Source organism: Poromitra crassiceps (assembly GCF_964638095.1).
Source record: "Poromitra crassiceps genome assembly, chromosome: 3".
Classification (NCBI taxonomy): Eukaryota; Metazoa; Chordata; class Actinopteri; order Beryciformes; family Melamphaidae; genus Poromitra; species Poromitra crassiceps.
Window position 1 is genome coordinate 39,703,327 of NC_139625.1, and position 19,680 is coordinate 39,723,006.

The following is a 19,680-nucleotide window of genomic DNA, read 5'->3' on the forward strand; positions in this document are numbered from 1 at the left end:
ACAGGACGCTGTCATGTAAGTGTTGAGGCTCTTCTTCTGGTACATGTACAGGACGCTGTCATGTAAGTGTTGAGGCTCTTCTTCTGGTACATGTACAGTACGCTGTCATGTAAGTGTTGAGGCTCTTCTTCTGGTACATGTACAGGACGCTGTCATGTAAGTGTTGAGGCTCTTCTTCTGGTACATGTACAGGACGCTGTCATGTAAGTGTTGAGGCTCTTCTTCTGGTACATGTACAGGACGCTGTCATGTAAGTGTTGAGGCTCTTCTTCTGGTACATGTACAGGATGCTGTCATGTAAGTGTTGAGGCTCTTCTTCTGGTACATGTACAGGATGCTGTCATGTAAGTGTTGAGGCTCTTCTTCTGGTGCATGTACGCTGTCATGTAAGTGTTGAGGCTCTTCTTCTGGTACATGTACAGGATGCTGTCATGTAAGTGTTGAGGCTCTTCTTCTGGTGCATGTACGCTGTCATCTAAGTGTTGAGGCTCTCCAGCTGTTTCTGATGACTACAGAGTGTCTCGCGTTCCTGTGGAGAGCTAATAGGCCTAATGGGCGAGTAGTAAAGTGACGCTTTAAAGGTGAGAGTATAAGATTAAAAGGCTATTGGAGGAATGAGGAAGTTCACGAGAGATGTTGGCCAGACGGGGGGAACAGTGCCCACCATGATGCCATGGCACAGAGCTCGGAGCTGTTGGCCCACCTATAGCACCTCGGCGTGGCCCGCCTCTCTCTCTCCTTGTGAAAGGATGGTTAGTTCTGCTTGGCTGCAGCCCCTTTGTGGCAGGGCTATTACTGCTCGAGCCAGACCGCCGGTGGCTGGCAGGGGCGCGAGACGTCTCAGTGCTGGGTGTTTGTGTGTTGTCTGCAGCAGCCATGGCCCCTGTCGTACCCTGGGTGTTTGTGTGTTGTCTGCAGAAGCCATGGCCCCTGTCGTACCCTGGGTGTTTGTGTGTTGTCTGCAGAAGCCGTGGCCCCTGTCGTACCCTGGGTGTTTGTGTGTTGTCTGCAGAAGCCGTGGCCCCTGTCGTACCCTAGGTGTTTGTGTGTTGTCTGCAGCAGCCATGGCCCCTGTCGTACCCTGGGTGTTTGTGTGTTGTCTGCAGAAGTCGTGGCCCCTGTCGTACCCTGGGTGTTTGTGTGTTGTCTGCAGAAGCCGTGGCCCCTGTCGTACCCTAGGTGTTTGTGTGTTGTCTGCAGCAGCCATGGCCCCTGTCGTACCCTGGGTGTTTGTGTGTTGTCTGCAGAAGCCGTGGCCCCTGTCGTACCCTAGGTGTTTGTGTGTTGTCTGCAGCAGCCATGGCCCCTGCCCTGTCGTACCCTGGGTGTTTGTGTGTTGTCTGCAGCAGCCATGGCCCCTGCCCTGTCGTACCCTGGGTGTTTGTGTGTTGTCTGCAGAAGCCGTGGCCCCTGTCGTACCCTAGGTGTTTGTGTGTTGTCTGCAGCAGCCATGGCCCCTGTCGTACCCTGGGTGTTTGTGTGTTGTCTGCAGAAGCCGTGGCCCCTGTCGTACCCTAGGTGTTTGTGTGTTGTCTGCAGCAGCCGTGGCCCCTGTCGTACCCTGGGTATTTGTGTGTTGTCTGCAGAAGCCGTGGCCCCTGTCGTACCCTAGGTGTTTGTGTGTTGTCTGCAGCAGCCATGGCCCCTGTCGTACCCTGGGTGTTTGTGTGTTGTCTGCAGCAGCCATGGCCCCTGCCCTGTCGTACCCTGGGTGTTTGTGTGTTGTCTGCAGCAGCCGTGGCCCCTGTCGTACCCTGGGTGTTGCTCGTTTCCCAGCCTGCGTGTGGTGTGTGTGTGTGTGTGTGTGGGGTAGTGATTTCACAGAGGAAACAAAACACGGATTGTGTGGCAATTGAGATAAAGCAGTTTCCCTGCAAGGCATGTGGGATCACTGTCAGCACACTCACTACTCTTGGTCAGCCACTAACCAGGCCAGCCAGCATTATTAGGCAAGCTTTAGGGAGGGAGAGGCCAAGACACACACATGATAACAGGCCCTTACTGCAAGTTCAGCCCCAGCCCTCACCCCATTCGCTAAAGCTAGGTCTAAAAACCCCAAGCGACAGTTGAAAGTAGTGTCAACCACAGTCTCAGCTCCTAGACTCGCTCATAGCCATTAGCAAACCCAAGTCACCACAGCCACAGACCTAAGCCAGCTCATCATCAGCCTTTTCTTTTCCCTTTTGCTTGAAAGGGAAGAAAATGCTTACATAATTTCACTGCCTCTTCCACAATCTATTCAGCAGCTGTCTGCGGCCCAACTCTCCCATAGACTGCTGCTCTCCCATAGACTGCTGCTCTCCCATAGACTGCTGCTCTCCCATAGACTGCTGCTCTCCCATAGACTGCTGCTCTCCCATAGACTGCTGCTCTCCCATAGACTGCTGCTCTCCCATAGACTGCTGCTCTCCCATAGACTGCTGCTCTCCCACAGACTGCTGCTCTCCCATAGACTGCAGCTCTCCCACAGACTGCTGCTCTCCCATAGACTGCAGCTCTCCCATAGACTGCAGCTCTCCCATAGACTGCTGCTCTCCCATAGACTGCTGCTCTCCCATAGACTGCAGCTCTCCCATAGACTGCTGCTTTCCCATAGACTGCAGCTCTCCTATACAGTAGACTGTTTTCTACATTTGCTACTGGTGAGAGTGAGGGCTTCGTGTTTTTTTCAAGTATACTGCCCTCTGAAGGACAGTACGCCTGACAACTCTTCATTTGACTTTATGTCCCTCTCATGGTTTCTTTCCAGAGACCTGCTTCATGCATCTTGGAGGAGACTGCATTTTTTGCCATATCTATCATAGACAATGGCCTGCATATGAGTGTTGCTCTCTGTCTGGCTGACATTGTTGGAGAGGCTTACAGCTTGAGAAGATCAAGCCCTCTCACCTAGTTTCGTTGGCCTAATCGTACTGGACATCTGACAGCAAGGAAATGGGTGTGTTTCCATGGAGTGCACGTATCTCTGTGCACACACACACACACACACACACACACACACACGCACACACATGCACATTTACACTGAGATACATACATGCACAAATCCGCATATACACAGAATATGCTAGCAAACACAGACAAACACGGGCATACACAGACACATAGACCCTCATACACACTTAAAAAAGCACATGCATATGCATACACTTTCATGACCTCACCCAAACACACATTCCCAGCTGTAGCGGTGCTGTCTAGGTCCTCTACAACACCAGCTGTAGTGGTGCTGTCTAGGTCCTCTACAACATCAGCTGTAGCAGTGCTGTCTAGGTCCTCTACGACACCAGCTGCAGCGGTGCTGTCTAGGTCCTCTCTACAACACCAGCTGCAGCAGTGCTGTCTAGGTCCTCTATTGGCTCATTTCCACCGCAGGTAGTAGCGCGATCCCGCTCCGCTCGACTCGATAAATTGTCTCATCCCACCGGTTTAAACTGTCCCAGCCCGGGTTGTATTGGGGTCGAGTCGTGCTACTTTTCGTACCTGCTTCGTCGAGGTTCTATTCTGTCAACCCGGGTTCATACGGTGACGTGAAAACATTGTAGACGACTGATTGGCCAGGCAGAATCGTGTTTACTCTATCTACTGACTGTCAATGCGCTGCATACCAGTTTAGTGGGCTTACATTCTCTTCTGTTATGTTATTTCCATCAGTCTTTGTGTTGCTGCCTTCGCCTCTGGTGAAATAAAGTCGTGGCGGTGGTTTCAATTGTTTTCAGAGTGGAAAAAAGTCCACTGCTCAGCAAGCTCCTGTCGTTAGTTGAGCTGCAGCACTCCGCTAGGCCGCAGCGGGTGTTTGGTGAAGCCGCGGTCTTGCCTGGTGAGAGGCCGCGGGGTACAGGGCAGGCTTCACTCTGTTGCGCCTCTTCCGTCCGCGCGCAGCGCAGCGCATGCCTGAGTTTGACTAACTACAAAGTGATATCCATTCTCCTGGCCGATTGTCAGATTCGCCCATGTACACTGTAGGTCATTTAGAGGCACCAGTATTTCAGTTTAAAAGTTCTGTGGATGGATTTAATTGTAACGTTATGTTATAGCCTACTATGCGGGGGCGGGGGTGGGTGGGGGCAGATGATCTGCGGTGGAAGCAAAACGTCCATCGAGCCGAAACGATTAGAGCCGAGTGGGGACGAGCTGTGCAGGGCTGTTAAATGTGGTGGAATTGAGCCATAAGACACCAGCTGCAGCGGTGCTGTCTAGGTCCTCTACAACATCAGCTGTAGCGGTGCTGTCTAGGTCCTCTACAACATCAGCTGTAGCGGTGCTGTCTAGGTCCTCTCTACAACACCAGCTGTAGCGGTGCTGTCTAGGTCCTCTACAACACCAGCTGTAGTGGTGCTGTCTAGGTCCTCTACGACACCAGCTGTAGCGGTGCTGTCTAGGTCCTCTACGACACCAGCTGTAGCGGTGCTGTCTAGGTCCTCTACGACACCAGCTGTAGCAGTGCTGTCTAGGTCCTCTACAACACCAGCTGTAGCGGTGCTGTCTAGGTCCTCTACAACACCAGCTGTAGCGGTGCTGTCTAGGTCCTCTACAACACCAGCTGTAGCGGTGCTGTCTAGGTCCTCTATGACACCAGCTGCAGCGGTGCTGTCTAGGTCCTCTCTACAACACCAGCTGTAGCGGTGCTGTCTAGGTCCTCTACAACATCAGCTGTAGTGGTGCTGTCTAGGTCCTCTATGACACCAGCTGCAGCGGTGCTGTCTAGGTCCTCTACAACATCAGCTGTAGTGGTGCTGTCTAGGTCCTCTATGACACCAGCTGTAGCGGTGCTGTCTAGGTCCTCTACAACACCAGCTGTAGTGGTGCTGTCTAGGTCCTCTACAACATCAGCTGTAGTGGTGCTGTCTAGGTCCTCTACAACATCAGCTGTAGTGGTGCTGTCTAGGTCCTCTATGACACCAGCTGCAGCGGTGCTGTCTAGGTCCTCTACAACATCAGCTGTAGTGGTGCTGTCTAGGTCCTCTATGACACCAGCTGTAGCGGTGCTGTCTAGGTCCTCTACAACACCAGCTGTAGCGGTGCTGTCTAGGTCGTCTATGACACCAGCTGTAGCGGTGCTGTCTAGGTCCTCTACAACACCAGCTGTAGCGGTGCTGTCTAGGTCCTCTACGACACCAGCTGTAGCAGTGCTGTCTAGGTCCTCTACAACACCAGCTGTAGCGGTGCTGTCTAGGTCCTCTACAACACCAGCTGTAGCGGTGCTGTCTAGGTCCTCTACAACACCAGCTGTAGCGGTGCTGTCTAGGTCCTCTACGACACCAGCTGTAGCGGTGCTGTCTAGGTCCTCTACGACACCAGCTGTAGCGGTGCTGTCTAGGTCCTCTACAACACCAGCTGTAGTGGTGCTGTCTAGGTCCTCTCTACAACACCAGCTGTAGCGGTGCTGTCTAGGTCCTCTACGACACCAGGATCACCTCTTTCATCTGCAAATATTTAACCAAAGCGCCAGAGAGTGAGGCGTGCAGGCGCTGGACGCAGAGCTGCCGGCTGCTGCCTGCCTACGCCTGGCTACCTCACTGTTCTAACCATAGTGTGAAGTTCCCACTGAGTGACCCCATCTGCGCCTTTTGGCCTGGACCCCCTCCCAGACCTGCTCTGCACTCCTCACACATATACGCACACACGCTGCTACACACAGCCAACAATGCACACATATACGCACACACGCTGCTACACACAGCCAACAATGCACACATATACGCACACACGCTGCTACACACAGCCAACAATGCACACATATACGCACACACGCTGCTACACACAGCCAACAATGCTCACTTTCTCAGCTGTAACTGCTGCTGGGCACGGGGCCAGGCCCCCACAGCTTTACATGAGAGACGGCCCTGATGTGTCCCTTTGCGAAGCAACTTTATAAAACCTGAGGACGGACCAGAAACCCACGGAGGGCAGCTGGACTGAGACAGCTTTGTTCTCCGCTGACTTGCTTCCAAAGTCAGTCGGTGAACAGAACTCACATTGTGCACTTTTTCCATGAGTAAACTCAGGCTGTCAACACAGCCTCCTCTGCCTGGCCGAGCTGCTCTGGTTCGGGGGAAAGACTGTGCTCCTTGTGCCCTGGCTCCAAGAAGAAAAAAGCCATTTACAAAGAGGTGTTTTTCTTTCTTCAATGAGCTGCTGAGATGCCAGAAATATGCATTGTTTACAAAAGAGCCCATTCTGTGGTAATGAAGCAATTTCCGCATCCCACCTCTTCCAGGCCAGCCTCAAGTGTGTGTGTGTGTGTGTGTGTGTGTGTGTGTGTGTGTGTGTGTGTGTGTGTGTGTGTGTGTGTGTGTGTGTGTGTGTGTGTGCGTGCGCGTGCGTGCGTGCGTGCGTGTGTCTGCGTGTGTGTGTGCGTGTGTCTGCGTGGTGTCTGCGTGTGTGTGTGTGTGTGTGTGTCTGCATGTGTGTGTGCATGTGCGTGTGTGTGTGGGTATGTGTGTCTGCGTGGTGTCTGTGTGTGTGTGTGTCTGCGTGTGTGTATGTCAGCGTGTGTAGTTGCAAGTTGTACATTCAGGTCAAGGGTTACGAGGTTTTGCATTCTATGCTATCTCACCAGGCCTACCAGAGCGCACATGTTTGCTAATCTGCAGAGTGAATTTATCAAGCATGCCAAATCAGGCCTTTGTGTTTGTGTTTGCGGCGAGCTGGAGAATAGCCACCATTGTGATTCCAAGATTGCCCCTGTGGGGCTGACTCACTAATTACAGCCCATTTCTGCTCAGAGATAGAACACAAAGAGAACAGGAGAAAATCTATCTGCCGCTGACTTTTTCCAACCTCTCTGTCTGCCTATTATGCTCATAAATATGCCCGCTAGAAAATGATATTAATTAGACCTCCAAGGGTTCATTTCCATGGATGGATACAATTCGATTCATTTGAATGACAATGGTCTGTCTGCCAGCTGCTTTTCCCAGCGCACTCTAACCCGAGCTATTATCATAACTGAAAGAGTCATCAGCTTTCCCTGGGACACATACAATACAATACACTCTAACCCTAGCTATTATCAGAACTGAAAGAGTCATCAGCCTTCCCTGGGACACATACAATACAATACACTCTAACCCTAGCTATTATCATAACTGAAAGAGTCATCAGCCTTCCCTGGGACACATACAATACCCAGAAAGTGTTATTCATTGCAGAACATTGTGCAAGATCGTCCCAGGGCATTTTTCTATGGCTACAGCTCAAGCTCTTCAGCTTTTCATATGCAAAACCCGTCTTCGACTGAGCAGCAGCGGACTGTGTTCAGACTTTATTGGAAGTAAAACCGTCTCCAATCAGCACTTCCAACTGAAGTTTATTTAACTGCTGCGTAGGAATGAGGCCAAAAACCGTTAAAAGGGTTGTAGCCTCCCTTAATTCAGGGCTTTTCCCCTTATTTTCTATGACACTATTCAGTGACAAAGTTTATCAATGAGAGCTTTGTGGCAGCCCTCACTGTTCCCAGGTTGCCTGAGCAAACAGTACAGTACAGATAGCTCACACTCCTGCTCTGTTTATCCAGGGCCCAACGTTTCCTTCATCCTCAATTTAATCTGTCAGACGTTTCAACCTCCCCCACCCCACCCCACCCCCTCCATCTTAAATACAGATCTTGCTCTCAGTCACACAACTCCACGTTTCTTCTGGGTCAGGTAGACATCAAACGGCTACTTTACCACGAGATTAAAACGCCAGGAGAACATCAGGTCAGACTGGTGTGTTCAGCTTTTAGTGGTTTGATGGGTCGAGAACATACGACTTGGCCCGAGTAGCTGCGGGCTGCCACAGCAGAGCCATCATGGGGGGATCAGGAGTCTGGGCTCCGAACTGCTCATCATTTCAGATTCCCCATCTGGTGTCCAAACCCAGAGGCATCCACTTACAGGTCTTCAAATGTCAGGCATGAGGCAGATCCTCTGAGAGAATCGTGTTGCGCGGCAGAGCCAGTCTGGGAAGGCCATCAACAGAAGACTCAGCTTCTGGAAGGGCCACCAAAACCGCCGAGCACTGTTATGCAACTCCAGCTTATTCAATTCCCTCTCCTCAAAAACCATATGCATGCAAAGATCGTCAAGTATTCCTCTCAACTAAATCACAAGCCATTTCATTTTAATCACTTATAATGCAATTATTCATGCAGTAATTTATGAGCTACGTGTTTCCTGTTGGAAGTGCTCCAGTGACGATCTAAACTACATAGATGTGTAATTACCAGATTTTCCCCATTCTCATCCATCATCTCTATGCTGGTTAATGCTGCCCTTCAACTCTCTTCCTCTCATCTTTCAAAGCGGTAGTCCTGTGTGTGTGTGTGTGTGTGTGTGTGTGTGTGTGTGTGTGTGTGTGTGTGTGTGTGTGTGTGTGTGTGTGTGTGTGTGTGTGTGTGTGTGCGCGCGTGTGCATGTGTGTGTGCGCGTGTGTGCGCATCTAGCATGCTTTCAGCAGGGGATCTGCGAAATGACTTAGCGATTGACAATTATAGGACAGGACGTGAGTCTGCACTCCTCAATCCCTCTCTTCTCGCTGCACTGTATATATTACAGTGACACAGAGAACCAAAATAAACACCTCCCTAAGGTTTGGGTAACCCAAGCTTTGTAAGGTAGCTACTGTTCTCCTACAATGTCGGTACAGAGGGGCACTCCAATTTTCTTTTCCTGAACAGGCTCCAAAATACACCCCGAGCCCCTTGCCCAGATCCCCGGCACCCCAGCGCCCCTTCCCCCCCTAACAAGGGGTATCAGAGCTATTATGTTGGCTCTGGCAAATGAATAGACAAACACTTCCTGGTATGCTAAGTGAAGGGGAGACTCTAAACCGGGGAGAAGAAAAGCTCTGTTGAAGGTTGGCTACTATTAATGACTGGTTTTAGGGGAGTGAGTGTGTGTTTGGATTGTGAGCCAGTGCAGCAGGCTGGGTGGGATCAGAGGCCTATAGACAGGATGTGCATAGAGACTTGTCGTGCTACTTCTCTGACAGGATGCTGTGAAGCTGTCACCGACTGGAGCAGGGATCTGATGACTGTGGGCAGAGTTTGTGTTGAGTGTGTGTGTGTGTGTGTGTGTGTGTGTGTGTGTGTGTGTGTGTGCGCGCGTGCGTGCGTGCGTGTGGAGTGGGAATCTGATGACTGTGAGCAGAGTCTGTGTTGGGTGACTGTGTGAACTCAGCTCTTAGACTGCAACACGAGTAGCACTGTTCCAAAGCTGCTCGACTGACACGAGGACGGAGCGCGCATGTGTGTGTGTGTGTGTGTGTGTGTGTGTGTGTGTGTGTGTGTGTGTGCATGCGCGCACGCACGCACGCACGCACGCACACACACACCTCTCTCTCTCTCCCCCCTGGCTGCCCAAGGAACAGTGTGGGCACTGTTGGAGCCTATAGTAGAAGGTGGCGTTACAGTAAGCTTTACAGAAACTTGTTATTATATGAGACTCCACTGTGTGTGTGTGTGTGTGTGTGTGTGTGTGTGTGTTCTTGTGCTTATACCTGCCTGTCAGTGTGTGTATGGAGTATGTATGCAGTATGAGCATGTGTGCGTTTGAACTTTGACATGTGTCCGTGTGTGTTTGTGTGTTTCAGAGGAGCTGAGGTGTGCCGGGGTGACGTGCCCCATCCTGCCGGTGCCCTCCTGCCCTAAGGGCTCGGTCCTGACCAAGAGCTACACGCCCCCTGCTGGTTGCTGCCCCACCGTACCACCCCAGTGCACTTGTGACCTCCGTGCCTGCCACAAGCCCCAGTGCCCCAGCGGACAGCGTGCCGTGCCACTCAGCCAGGCCCCCGGGCAGCCAGGAGACTGCTGCGACATCTTTGAGTGCCAGAAAGGTAATGACTCCATGAGCTGTCTGTCCGTGGCTGCTTTCCCACTGAGGAAAAGCTGCGGCACAGTTGGTGTGAGATTCATCGCCTTTGAGGCAGCAATTATTTTCATCAGCGTAGCACTTTCCTGCCTGTTGACCAAATGTCCGGAGATGAAAAGGAAAGTTGCTGATTGGATGGTAATTGCTGTTGGGCTGTTTATCAGTCTGGGCCGCTGCCTCTCTGTGTGAGGACCATGCTTCAAAGACATTTTTTTCAGGGGTGTATCCGCAAATAATTAGATTGCCTCAAGGGATATTAAGCGTAATGGCTTTTGCCAAGCAGATTGTTGCTCTGAAGTATGCTGCTTCACCGTGTTCTCACCTCGTGAGAAAGGAGAGCGAGAGAGAGAGAGCAGATGTTGATCAGGCAGTCAGGTCTCATATTGAGAGAGACTTCAACACTCTATCCAGGCACGGAGGCAGGCAGGCAGGGAGGGGACCTGTGGTGTTGCTCTGTTTACTCTGTGCTCCCAGCAAATATTCCCTGTTTTACCAACAGAACAAATTCCCATTCTGGCCGCTCCACATCCATAAAGGAGTGCCGTGTCCCGGAATTAATGGACTTAACGAGCCCAGTGACCAGAAAAGTGCTTAGGCTACGAATTTGCTGAACAGAAGTGCAGTGTCAAAGGGTTCCTGTCTGCTCACACATCCAAAGGGAAAAGGTTCAACAGTTCATTGATGGGAATGCTTTTTATGTGCTCCATTCTGCCAGTGGGGAGGGTAATGGAGTCGGGCAGGCCGGCGGGGGCTGAATGGCAGCCGCGGGGGCCAGGGGATCAGTGTTTTGATAACAAGTGTCTGCTGCTCTTCTGGCCTGGGGCTTGATGCCTTTTGTGCTGCCCCTACCGTCCGTTAGGCCTGCATGACTGCACGCCGCATCACAGATGGGGAGAGGGAGGAAGACACGGCACCGCCCCCCCACCCCCAGTCACCTCTCCAGTCTGGCAGAAGACCCCCTCCAACACTGCCTAGTGCCTACACATACTGTACCTTTAATATTACACACGCAAAACACCTACACATACTGTACCTGTAATATTACACATGCAAAACACCTACACATACTGTACCTGTAACATTACACACGTAAAACACCTACACATACTGTACCTGTAACATTACACACGCAAAACACCTACACATACTGTACCTTTAATATTACACACGCAAAACACCTACACATACTGTACCTGTAACATTACACATGCAAAACACCTACACATACTGTACCTGTAATATTACACATGCAAAACACCTACACATACTGTACCTGTAACATTACACATGCAAAACACCTACACATACTGTACCTTTAATATTACACACGCAAAACACCTACACATACTGTACCTGTAATATTACACACGCAAAACACCTACACATACTGTACCTGTAACATTACACACGTAAAACACCTACACATACTGTACCTGTAACATTACACATGCAAAACACCTACACATACTGTACCTGTAACATTACACACGTAAAACACCTACACATACTGTACCTGTAACATTACACACGTAAAACACCTACACATACTGTACCTGTAACATTACATACGCAAAACACCTACACATACTGTACCTGTAACATTACACACGCAAAACACCTACACATACTGTACCTGTAACATTACACATGCAAAACACCTACACATACTGTACCTGTAACATTACACATGCAAAACACCTACACATACTGTACCTGTAACATTACACATGCAAAACACCTACACATACTGTACCTTTAATATTACACACGCAAAACACCTACACATACTGTACCTGTAATATTACACACGCAAAACACCTACACATACTGTACCTGTAACATTACACACGTAAAACACCTACACATACTGTACCTGTAACATTACACACGCAAAACACCTACACATACTGTACCTTTAATATTACACATGCAAAACACCTACACATACTGTACCTGTAATATTACACACGCAAAACACCTACACATACTGTACCTGTAACATTACACACGTAAAACACCTACACATACTGTACCTGTAATATTACACATGCAAAACACCTACACATACTGTACCTGTAACATTACACATGCAAAACACCTACACATACTGTACCTGTAACATTACACATGCAAAACACCTACACATACTGTACCTGTAACATTACACACGCAAAACACCTACACATACTGTACCTGTAACATTACACATGCAAAACACCTACACATACTGTACCTGTAACATTACACATGCAAATCACCTACACATACTGTACCTGTAACATTACACACGTAAAACACCTACACATACTGTACCTGTAACATTACACATGCAAAACACCTACACATACTGTACCTGTAACATTACACACGTAAAATACCTACACATACTGTACCTGTAACATTACACATGCAAAACACCTACACATACTGTACCTGTAACATTACACATGCAAAACACCTACACATACTGTACCTGTAACATTACACATGCAAAACACCTACACATACTGTACCTGTAACATTACACATGCAAAACACCTACACATACTGTACCTGTAATATTACACATGCAAAACACCTACACATACTGTACCTGTAACATTACACACGCAAAACACCTACACATACTGTACCTGTAACATTACACATGCAAAACACCTACACATACTGTACCTGTAACATTACACATGCAAAACACCTACACATACTGTACCTGTAACATTACACACGTAAAACACCTACACATACTGTACCTGTAACATTACACACGCAAAACACCTACACATACTGTACCTGTAACATTACACACGCAAAACACCTACACATACTGTACCTTTAATATTACACACGCAAAACACCTACACATACTGTACCTGTAACATTACACATGCAAAACACCTACACATACTGTACCTGTAATATTACACATGCAAAACACCTACACATACTGTACCTGTAACATTACACATGCAAAACACCTACACATACTGTACCTTTAATATTACACACGCAAAACACCTACACATACTGTACCTGTAATATTACACACGCAAAACACCTACACATACTGTACCTGTAACATTACACACGTAAAACACCTACACATACTGTACCTGTAACATTACACATGCAAAACACCTACACATACTGTACCTGTAACATTACACACGTAAAACACCTACACATACTGTACCTGTAACATTACACACGTAAAACACCTACACATACTGTACCTGTAACATTGCATACGCAAAACACCTACACATACTGTACCTGTAACATTACACACGCAAAACACCTACACATACTGTACCTGTAACATTACACATGCAAAACACCTACACATACTGTACCTGTAACATTACACATGCAAAACACCTACACATACTGTACCTGTAACATTACACATGCAAAACACCTACACATACTGTACCTTTAATATTACACACGCAAAACACCTACACATACTGTACCTGTAATATTACACACGCAAAACACCTACACATACTGTACCTGTAACATTACACACGTAAAACACCTACACATACTGTACCTGTAACATTACACACGCAAAACACCTACACATACTGTACCTTTAATATTACACATGCAAAACACCTACACATACTGTACCTGTAATATTACACACGCAAAACACCTACACATACTGTACCTGTAACATTACACACGTAAAACACCTACACATACTGTACCTGTAATATTACACATGCAAAACACCTACACATACTGTACCTGTAACATTACACATGCAAAACACCTACACATACTGTACCTGTAACATTACACATGCAAAACACCTACACATACTGTACCTGTAACATTACACACGCAAAACACCTACACATACTGTACCTGTAACATTACACATGCAAAACACCTACACATACTGTACCTGTAACATTACACATGCAAATCACCTACACATACTGTACCTGTAACATTACACACGTAAAACACCTACACATACTGTACCTGTAACATTACACATGCAAAACACCTACACATACTGTACCTGTAACATTACACACGTAAAATACCTACACATACTGTACCTGTAACATTACACATGCAAAACACCTACACATACTGTACCTGTAACATTACACATGCAAAACACCTACACATACTGTACCTGTAACATTACACATGCAAAACACCTACACATACTGTACCTGTAACATTACACATGCAAAACACCTACACATACTGTACCTGTAATATTACACATGCAAAACACCTACACATACTGTACCTGTAACATTACACACGCAAAACACCTACACATACTGTACCTGTAACATTACACATGCAAAACACCTACACATACTGTACCTGTAACATTACACATGCAAAACACCTACACATACTGTACCTGTAACATTACACACGTAAAACACCTACACATACTGTACCTGTAACATTACACACGCAAAACACCTACACATACTGTACCTGTAACATTACACACGCAAAACACCTACACATACTGTACCTGTAACATTACACACGCAAAACACCTACACATACTGTACCTGTAACATTACACATGCAAAACACCTACACATACTGTACCTGTAACATTACACATGCAAAACACCTACACATACTGTACCTTTAATATTACACATGCAAAACACCTACACATACTGTACCTGTAACATTACACATGCAAAACACCTACACATACTGTACCTGTAACATTACACATGCAAAACACCTACACATACTGTACCTGTAACATTACACACGCAAAACACCTACACATACTGTACCTGTAATATTACACATGCAAAACACCTACACATACTGTACCTGTAACATTACACACGCAAAACACCTACACATACTGTACCTGTAATATTACACACGTAAAACACCTACACATACTGTACCTTTAATATTACACACGCAAAACACCTACACATACTGTACCTGTAACATTACACATGCAAAACACCTACACATACTGTACCTGTAACATTACACACGTAAAATACCTACACATACTGTACCTGTAACATTACACATGCAAAACACCTACACATACTGTACCTGTAACATTACACATGCAAAACACCTACACATACTGTACCTGTAACATTACACATGCAAAACACCTACACATACTGTACCTGTAACATTACACATGCAAAACACCTACACATACTGTACCTGTAATATTACACATGCAAAACACCTACACATACTGTACCTGTAACATTACACACGCAAAACACCTACACATACTGTACCTGTAACATTACACATGCAAAACACCTACACATACTGTACCTGTAACATTACACATGCAAAACACCTACACATACTGTACCTGTAACATTACACACGTAAAACACCTACACATACTGTACCTGTAACATTACACACGCAAAACACCTACACATACTGTACCTGTAACATTACACACGCAAAACACCTACACATACTGTACCTGTAACATTACACACGCAAAACACCTACACATACTGTACCTGTAACATTACACATGCAAAACACCTACACATACTGTACCTGTAACATTACACATGCAAAACACCTACACATACTGTACCTTTAATATTACACATGCAAAACACCTACACATACTGTACCTGTAACATTACACATGCAAAACACCTACACATACTGTACCTGTAACATTACACATGCAAAACACCTACACATACTGTACCTGTAACATTACACACGCAAAACACCTACACATACTGTACCTGTAATATTACACATGCAAAACACCTACACATACTGTACCTGTAATATTACACATGCAAAACACCTACACATACTGTACCTGTAATATTACACACGCAAAACACCTACACATACTGTACCTGTAATATTACACATGCAAAACACCTACACATACTGTACCTGTAATATTACACATGCAAAACACCTACACATACTGTACCTGTAATATTACACACGCAAAACACCTACACATACTGTACCTGTAATATTACACATGCAAAACACCCTAAGCTGCTATCAGATGCCATAGTGTCGTAGTGGAACATATTCGGACATGGCACCCTATTGTCTGTGTGTGTCTGGCCTGGACTGATGAACTTGTTTCCACTGACCACTTACTTGGCTGTGGGTTGATATTTAGTCAGGGTCAGAGTGCTTTGCACAGTGACAATAGGCCTGACCTCTGACCTGTGTGTTCTGACCTTCATCGATGATGATGTTTCCAGTGTTGGCCGGAGAGCGAGTGGGTCTGGGTGACGGGGCCAAGCTGGCAGTGCCGTCCTGACTTGATGTCATCTGATATTACAGATGATCCTGTTTGACCCTGTGGTCTACTGTTGATCAATGCTGTAGCTCTGCACTGTGTCACCTGTGGGCCAGCCCGGGACACAGGTTCGCACTGCACATGCTCCTGGAGGTTGAGTCAGTGTTGAGCAGTGCAGCGGAGATCAAGGGCTCTATCTTCCCAAAAGCGCTAATTTAGCGTTTGCGCTCGTTTAACGCCGTGCGCAATGCAAATTGGGGGCGGACACAAGCGCATGCCTGTGATAACTGTACTGGGCATTGGCTGCCACAAGCCAAAGCAGGTGTTTCAGCGCTAAAATGTGGTGATAGATGGCATTATGCTATCGTCAGCAGCGCGCAATTACTTTGCGCTAAGAGCTTTGAAAAGGACCTCTTACGCGCAAATACCTCTCTGCGCTGGGTGCGCTGCACGGAGATTACCGTTGCGCTCCCAGCGCAGAGAGGTATTTTTGCAGTGGAAAGTGGAATTTCTTTTGGATATGTCATACGCACAGCCTTGCCATGCCAAGACATCAAATTATGCTTGGGTATTAGCAGATAATTCAGTGAGGCAATCAACTATAACTCACTGAGAAACTTTTATCACATCGCAAAGAGGGAAATTAATTGAGAAAACTGGTTGGACAATGGACATAGGCTATTTACCTTCATAACCCGAAGGGTCGTTGGCACCACAGACGTAATTACGTAATTACAGGCACCATATTGCATGCCTCGCGCATTGCCTCGGGTAAACAGCCATTGCAAGACGGGAATCTGATTGGTTTTGATTGACGTAATGCCCAGCCTTGCCTGGCCACGCCTGTGAATAATTCTGGTAGTTAAGACCGCCCAAATCCCGTTTGCGCAGGCATTTTGGGGCGCAGATGATTTTGCCATGGCTCTAATTAAGTTTCCGCATGCCCGCCGAGAATTGCATCCCCAACATATTTTGGGGCCGTTTTAACTTAGAAATCATGGAGGTCATGTCTACCAGACAATTATATCACTTTTAAACAGTTACATTTCTGTATAAATCATTACAAGTAGCTCCCGTGAGGTGGGGTTGCTTTTTTTTTGCTGCTCGGCGGGGGAGCAAAACTCGGCAGAACACCTGGCGGACGACGCAAGGCGGAATGCTATCTTCCGTGCCTTAAAGCGCTATTAGGGGATAGCGCCTGTCGGAAGATAGAGGCCCAAGTCTGCAAGTTGACCTAAGTTCTACGTTATCATTAAGTGCTTGGACTTCACATGTGCAGCCAATAGTACCATTCATATAGATGTAAAGTTGATTTAGATAAATCCCACCATTATGCTCCTATGGGAATAGCAATTTCACATGGAATTTTCATTTACCATTGTGTGTGTCTCTCTCTCTCTCTCTCTCTCTCTCTCCCCGCCTGTCGACCTCACGGAGCACCATGGTGACGGTCCATAATGGATGTGATTTTAAAAAGCTTCAGGGTCACTTTTTTATGGTCCATCCATCCCCACATCCAGTCCTCACCTCAGTTTAGAGAAGACATCACATCACAAAGCATGACTGGAATTTAGACTCTGCGCCGCAAGTTTGTTTTAGGGATTACCATTAACAAACACTGCGGAAATCACATGTGAGCATCCCCTCATGTGACTTCCTATTGTTTCTGCGAGCGGGTAAAAAAGAAAACGCCACCGTGCCTTTTGATTTTGCCATTTTCTCTGCTTGCTTCTGCTGCACGCAAGGGAGAGAGAGAGAGAGAGAGAGAGAGAGAGAGAGAGAGAGAGAGAGAGAGAGAGAGAGAGAGAGAGAGAGAGAGAGAGAGAGAGAGAGAGAGAGAGAGAGAGAGAGAGAGAGAGAGAGAGAGAGAGAGAGAGAGAGAGAGAGAGAGAGAGAGAGAGAGAGAGAATGAAACGGAAAGAAAGCAACAACAAAAAAATCCCTGCTTTACTTTCAACTCAGTGGGCCCACCTGCTTTGTATTAGAGCCGAGTGCTGGTTGCAGGGAGGCATGGGGTCAGCGGCACAGGCACTTTGAGTCTGCCCTCTAAGGTATGGTGTACAGATGCTGCCGGCGGTGCCCCCACTCTCCTTTATAGAAACCGCTGGCCTTACATCTGCCCGCATCCACCTTTACTAGCAGAAGCGGTCTAGCCACTCCTCTGCGGGGCCGAGGACACCAGGTTTTCTTACATAACCGCTCCGCTTCAGCTCCGTCACGCTGGAGCGGAGTGTGTGTTTGATGAAAAGTTACGGTGCGGTTGGTTAAGATCTCATAACGTTGAGTCACACAAACCCATTGTGGTACAATCAAATGAGTAATCTAGCATTGCTGTGGAGATGACATGCGGTAATCATTCTGTTACGCTGGCCAGAAAACGCTTGCCATTAATCTTGCACGGCTGATAACAGTCATTTCCGTTTTACTGGAATTATAGAATTTCCTGGAAAAAGAGGCTAAACTGATTAGAAAGACGTTTTTTTCCCCTCTGTCACACACATGGACATGTCTCTCACAGATATACACACACTTTATACACATTACAGGGGCATGGCGCGCAGCCTGTTATCGCTCTGTAATGATCCATACGGTAGCCATTGTGAAGAGGGCCGGTCCTTGCAGACAGACAGCAGAGACAGAGACAGACAGCAGAGACAGAGGTCCTTGCAGACAGACAGCAGAGACAGAGACAGACAGCAGAGACAGAGACAGCCGACAGAGACACAGGTCCTTGCAGACAGACTGCAGAGACAGAGGTCCTTGCAGACAGAGACAGAGACAGATGACAGAGGTCCTTGCAGACAGACAGCAGAGACAGACGACAGACACAGAGGTCCTTGCAGACAGACAGCAGAGACAGAGGTCCTTGCAGACAGACAGCAGAGACAGAGACAGACAGCAGAGACAGAGGTCCTTGCAGACAGACAGCAGAGACAGACAGCAGAGACAGAGGTCCTTGCAGACAGACAGCAGAGACAGAGACAGACAGCAGAGACAGACGACAGACACAGAGGTCCTTGCAGACAGACAGCAGAGACAGAGGTCCTTGCAGACAGACAGCAGAGACAGAGACAGACAGCAGAGACAGAGGATCTTGCAGACAGACAGCAGAGACAGAGAAAGACAGCAGAGACAGAGACAGACGACAGAGACAGAGGTCCTTGCAGACAGACAGCAGAGACAGACGACAGAGACAGAGGTCCTTGCAGACAGACAGCAGAGACAGAGGTCCTTGCAGACAGACAGCCCTCGACTTACTCCAGGGTTCCTCCTGGGCCTGTCTACTGTCTGCACAGCAGACCACAGCATGGCTAGCTTTTCCAAATGCCCTGGCACCCAGCACATCCTTCTTTCATAGTCGCTGAATGGAACTATATAGGGTCAGGGTATCAATGCAGAGAGGCTTCTACTCTAAGGCCTACAAAATAACCCTTCAGCCGGAGGCAGAACTCGCCAGCTTCGGCTGCTTGGAGACCTCTCTGGACTTCCCTACAGCTGTGCAACAGTCTCTCACACTGGGGACAACTGTTGCCAAAAAACTCATTCTAA

At 47.6% G+C, this 19,680-nt stretch overlaps 1 protein-coding gene across 1 annotated transcript in view; it reads left to right on the forward strand.

The window, feature by feature from the left end:
- LOC310773869 (cysteine-rich motor neuron 1 protein) overlaps positions 1-19,680 on the forward strand; it is a 72,207-nt gene that overhangs the window by 17,421 nt on the left and 35,106 nt on the right. Inside the window, exon 4 of the mRNA XM_083633860.1 lies at positions 9,577-9,819. Coding sequence (XP_083489986.1) covers positions 9,577-9,819 — 243 coding nt within the window. The remainder of the gene's footprint in view (positions 1-9,576; positions 9,820-19,680) is intronic.